At 52.0% G+C, this 4,953-nt stretch overlaps 1 protein-coding gene across 1 annotated transcript; it reads left to right on the top strand.

The window, feature by feature from the left end:
• Positions 1–6: 6 nt before the first annotated feature.
• Positions 7–4,695, top strand: Toll-7 (Toll-like receptor 7). Its single transcript, XM_018512627.1, has one exon. It carries the CDS (start codon positions 26–28, stop codon positions 4,340–4,342), a length of 4,317 nt encoding a protein of 1,438 aa, XP_018368129.1. The 5' UTR covers positions 7–25; the 3' UTR covers positions 4,343–4,695.
• Positions 4,696–4,953: the final 258 nt, after the last annotated feature.

The following is a 4,953-nucleotide window of genomic DNA, read 5'->3' as shown; positions in this document are numbered from 1 at the left end:
GACGACGGCAACGGCGGCGACGACGATGTCGTTGACGACGTCGTTGACGACATCATTGTGGACGACATCACCGTGGACAACATCATCGTGGACAACATCATCGGCAGTATCCTCAACTACATTGTCATCGACGTCGACGTCGAGGTCGACGTCAACAGCGACTACGGTGAATGCAGCCGCCCCGTTCCATCGCCTGTTCGCGACAACACTATTGCTGTTGTTGCTGGTGTCGACGCATCCTGGTCCCGCCGCGGCCGCCTGCCGGTGGACCAACGAGGCTGGCAACGACACCCGTTCAGCGGATTGCGCCCTTCGCGTGTTAGATCCTACGGCGATCGTCACCCTGGCGCCGTCCCTTGATGGCGCACTTAAATTACGGATTCGCTGCAGCGACGTGCACCACTTTGAGAGCAGTTTGAACGCGCAAAGTTGGCAGCGGCTGGCCGGTCTGCATGAACTGCACGTGCACGGCTGCAAGGTGTTACGTATCCCCGAGGATGCGTTTTTGCCGTTGCCGGATCTTAAGCGGCTCGTCGTACAGACGTTCAATGCCGCTTGGGGTGCTGCCAGATACCTGGAGTTCGCGCCGAGTTCGCTCCGAGGCCTCCGCGAGCTTCATACTCTGGAGATCGTCGAGAGTAATGTACTGGCGCTGCCGCCTAAACTCCTTTGCGAGCTCGACAATTTGCAGACTCTCAATCTCACTGGCAATCGTATCCGCGACATCGATGATATCGGTCTAACAGTGCGCGCTGAGACTAACGGCGGATCCTGTCGCGCCGATATCAGGATCCTGGATCTATCACGCAATGAATTACGGCAATTGTTTGATGACGGACCGCTGGTGAGCCTGCGGCAACTGCAAGAGTTACATCTGCAGCGCAATACGATCACCGAGATCGGCAAAAATGCTTTACAAGGACTCACTGTGCTGCGTACATTTAACGTCAGTCACAACTCTCTGGATTCGCTGCCCGAGGATTTGTTCAAAACTACGCGCGACCTACGGGAGATACACCTGGCGTACAACGGCCTACGTGATTTGCCACGGGGCGTGTTCACCCAGCTGGAGCAGCTGCTGGTGCTGAATCTCGCGAATAATCGCCTTGGCAGCGATCGTGTCGACGAGACTACTTTTCTCGGTTTGATTCGCCTGATTGTGCTTGACCTCTCATACAACCAGCTGACACATATCGATGCCCGCATGTTTAAGGACTTGTTCTTTCTACAGATCCTCGACCTACGCAATAACTCGATTGACCGTATCGAAAGTAACGCTTTTCTGCCACTCTACAACCTTCATACACTCGAACTCTCTGACAACAAGCTCCATACTATAGGAGCACAGCTGTTTAACGGACTGTTTGTACTAAATCGTCTGACCATGTCCGGGAATTCGATTTCAAATATCGACACGATGGCGTTTCGCAATTGTTCTGATCTCAAGGAACTGGATCTTAGCGGTAACGAGCTTACTGCAGTGCCGGACGCATTACGCGACCTCGCCTTCCTCAAGACCCTTGACCTGGGCGAGAACCGGATCAGCGAGTTTCACAACGGTTCCTTCCGTAACCTTCATCAACTCACTGGTCTACGTTTAATCGGCAACGACATCGGTAATCTGACTCACGGTATGCTCTGGGACTTGCCGAATCTCCAAATCCTCAATCTGGCTCGGAACAAAGTGCAACACGTGGAAAGGCACGCGTTCGAACGTAATATCAAATTGGAAGCCATCCGCTTGGATGGCAACTTTCTGTCGGAAATCAACGGTGTATTCACCAGCATCACTAGTCTTCTGTTACTGAATTTATCGGAAAATCACATAGAGTGGTTCGATTATGCCTTCATACCTGTTAATCTTAAGTGGCTCGACATTCACGGAAATTTTATCGAAAGTCTTGGCAACTATTACAAAATTCGCAATTCTAAAGTGAAGACTTTGGACGCTAGTCACAATCGCATCACTGAACTCTCGCCGTTGTCTGTGCCAGATAGCGTGGAGCTATTATTCATCAACAACAACTACATCAGCATCGTACGACCGAACACATTCGCTGACAAAGTGAATCTCACTCGGGTTGATATGTACGCGAACATGATCGAGACGATGGAGTTAACATCGCTACTGCTGATCAAAGTACCGGAGAACAAACCACTGCCAGAGTTTTACATCGGTGGCAATCCCTTCAACTGCAATTGCTCGATGGATTGGTTGCCGGCCATCAATAACCAAACCTCGACAAGGGAATATCCGCGTGTCATGGACCTTGACAATGCCATGTGCCGTACCTCCGGGCCGCGGGGAGTCGCCATCGTCCCGGCCTCGACTGCACGCTCGGAACAGTTCCTCTGTCGCTACGAGGCGCATTGTTTTGCCCTCTGTCATTGTTGCGATTTTGATGCCTGTGATTGCGAGATGACTTGTCCAGCAGGTTGCAAGTGTTACAATGACCGTACATGGAATACGAACGCAGTCGATTGCTCAGGTCTCGGAGTCGAAGAAATCCCGCGTAGGATACCGATGGATGCCACCGAAGTCTATCTGGATGGCAACGTGTTACGAGAGTTGCAGAATCACGTGTTTATCGGCCGTAAGAACATGCGCGTTTTATACGTAAACGCCAGTGGCATTGAATCCATCCAGAATCGCACCTTCAACGGCCTCAACAACCTGCAAATTCTACATCTCGAAGACAATCGGATACGTGAACTCAAGGGCTTCGAGTTTGAGCGACTATCGCACTTGCGCGAGCTCTATCTACAGAACAATATGATTGGCTTCATTGGCAACCTTACGTTCTTGCCGTTGCGATCGCTTGAGATTCTTAGATTGCACGGCAATCGGTTGGTAACCTTCCCAGTGTGGCAAGTCACTTTGAACGCTCGATTGGTCGAGTTATCGCTAGGCGGCAACCCATGGTCGTGCCGCTGCAAATTCCTGCAGGAGCTGTCTTCTTGGGTGTCAGACAATGCGCACAAAGTTATTGACGCTGGCGATGTATGGTGTTATTACGGCGGCGACGCCAGACCATCTTATCGACGTCGTTTAAATGTCAACGAAACCGCCTGTTCGGATTATTTCGCTCAAGGTGGCGTCATCGAGAGTATCATGGTATCGGACTATTTACCGTTGGTAGCTGCCACTCTCTCAGCCATCATTGTTTTGCTGGTGATTATAGTACTCGCTTTCGTGTTTCGCGAACCGGTCGGCGCCTGGGCCTATTCCAAGTATGGACTGAGATTCTTGCGCACGAAACCGGGCAAAGCCGTAACGACGGCGAGCATGGGTCCTGCAGCCGCGATGACCACAGGCTGCTGCGACGTCGATCGCGATCGCCTCTACGATTGTTACGTGTGTTACAGTCCAAACGACGAGGACTTTGTCTTGCACTCGTTGGCAGTCGAACTGGAACACGGCGCGGCCGGTCTGAGACTCTGCCTCCATCACCGGGATTTGCCTTGCGTGTTGCGCGCTTCTGCACCCGCACCAGCCGTCCTCGAGGCGGTGGACGCATCTCGACGCGTGCTAATCGTGCTTACCCGTGATTTCCTTCAAACCGAATGGTCGCGTTTCGAGTTTCGCGCAGCGCTGCACGAAGCATTGCGCGGTCGTGCCTCCCAGCTGATCGTCATCCAAGCTTGCAATATTAGTACCGAGGTTGAACGCGATCCCGAGCTGCGGCCCTATTTGAGAACGGCAGCGCTCATACTTACATGGGGCGAGAAGAGGTTCTGGGAACGGTTAAGGTACGCTATACCGTCGTCCACGACAACTGCAATCATTGCTACTAGTACCACTACCACAACTACAGCCGTCGGCGATGTGTCCGTCGAGAGCAAATCTTCACCGTTGGTGTACAAACGCAACATCAACACCTACACCCTGGACGGTGGTGTCGGTAGTCTCGAGAAAACCGGGATGTCGACGCTGCGTGGCGGTCAACGTGCTGCGCTCTTCAAGGACGCCTCGTCGGCGTTGATGCTGCAACACGCGCCGCCCGCTTATTCGTGTGGCGGTGCCCCGCTTCCCCCCATGTTGCCACAGCAACAACAGCAGCCGCAGCTACCGCCACCGTCGTCGTCGCCGGCGCAACCCAGGTTAACCGTCAATCACGCCTACCGGGACGCGGTGCCAGCTAGTAATCTCATCACGACCACTGTCGCCACCACCAACACCGCCAACTGCGGCGTTGGCGAGGACCACAGGAGGCCGCTGTCCGAGCACATCTACTCGTCCATCGACTCGGACTACTCTACCCTTGAGAGGACCGCCTGGAGGCAGCAGCAACCACCGCCACCACCGCCCCCGCCCACCTCTGGACAGGCCTACCTGGTTTAGCTCCCTGCGACCGATCACGGTATCTCCGCGTGGGACTCGTGGGACTATCGTACTGTCGATCCGACTACAATAACGACGAGCGACGGTAGTCGTTCTGAAAAGGTTGTGCCGAGTCTTGTTCACGTGACGCACGGTCGACAGATTGTGAATTTTCGAAAACGTTGCGCGCGTGCCGAGTCACGAACCCCTGCGAAATATGTGTACATAGTTCAGGGACATCGTCGCAAAGGACGAAGGACGGAGTATTCGCATATCATAATTATCTCTAGAGACTTTGGGGATGTCTATTGCGATAATGATTGCGCCGGTTTCCTTTTTTGCTCAATGAAAATTTCGATTTTTTTTTATATTTTTGGAACATAATTGACATTTCTTTACTTCTTGTTTTTATCTCTTTTTCTCCTCTATTTTTGTTATATATTCTTGACTCTACATCTTCCTTTATTCTGTATGCTTAATGTAATAAGTCTTTCGGCCTATTCCCTTATTGTCAGGATTGCACATTGCGCATTCTTGATATAAATACGTAATTTCGTAACAGCGTTTTGTGCGAATGTTTTGTTCAGGTATACAGAGTGTCCCCGAATCTCGTTTATACGTAGAATTGACTT

This window comes from Trachymyrmex cornetzi, unplaced genomic scaffold, assembly GCF_001594075.2.
Source record: "Trachymyrmex cornetzi isolate Tcor2-1 unplaced genomic scaffold, Tcor1.1 scaffold416, whole genome shotgun sequence".
Lineage (NCBI taxonomy): Eukaryota > Metazoa > Arthropoda > Insecta > Hymenoptera > Formicidae > Trachymyrmex > Trachymyrmex cornetzi.
Note: the sequence above shows the minus strand (reverse complement) of the source record. Positions and strands in the feature narration are given on the sequence as shown.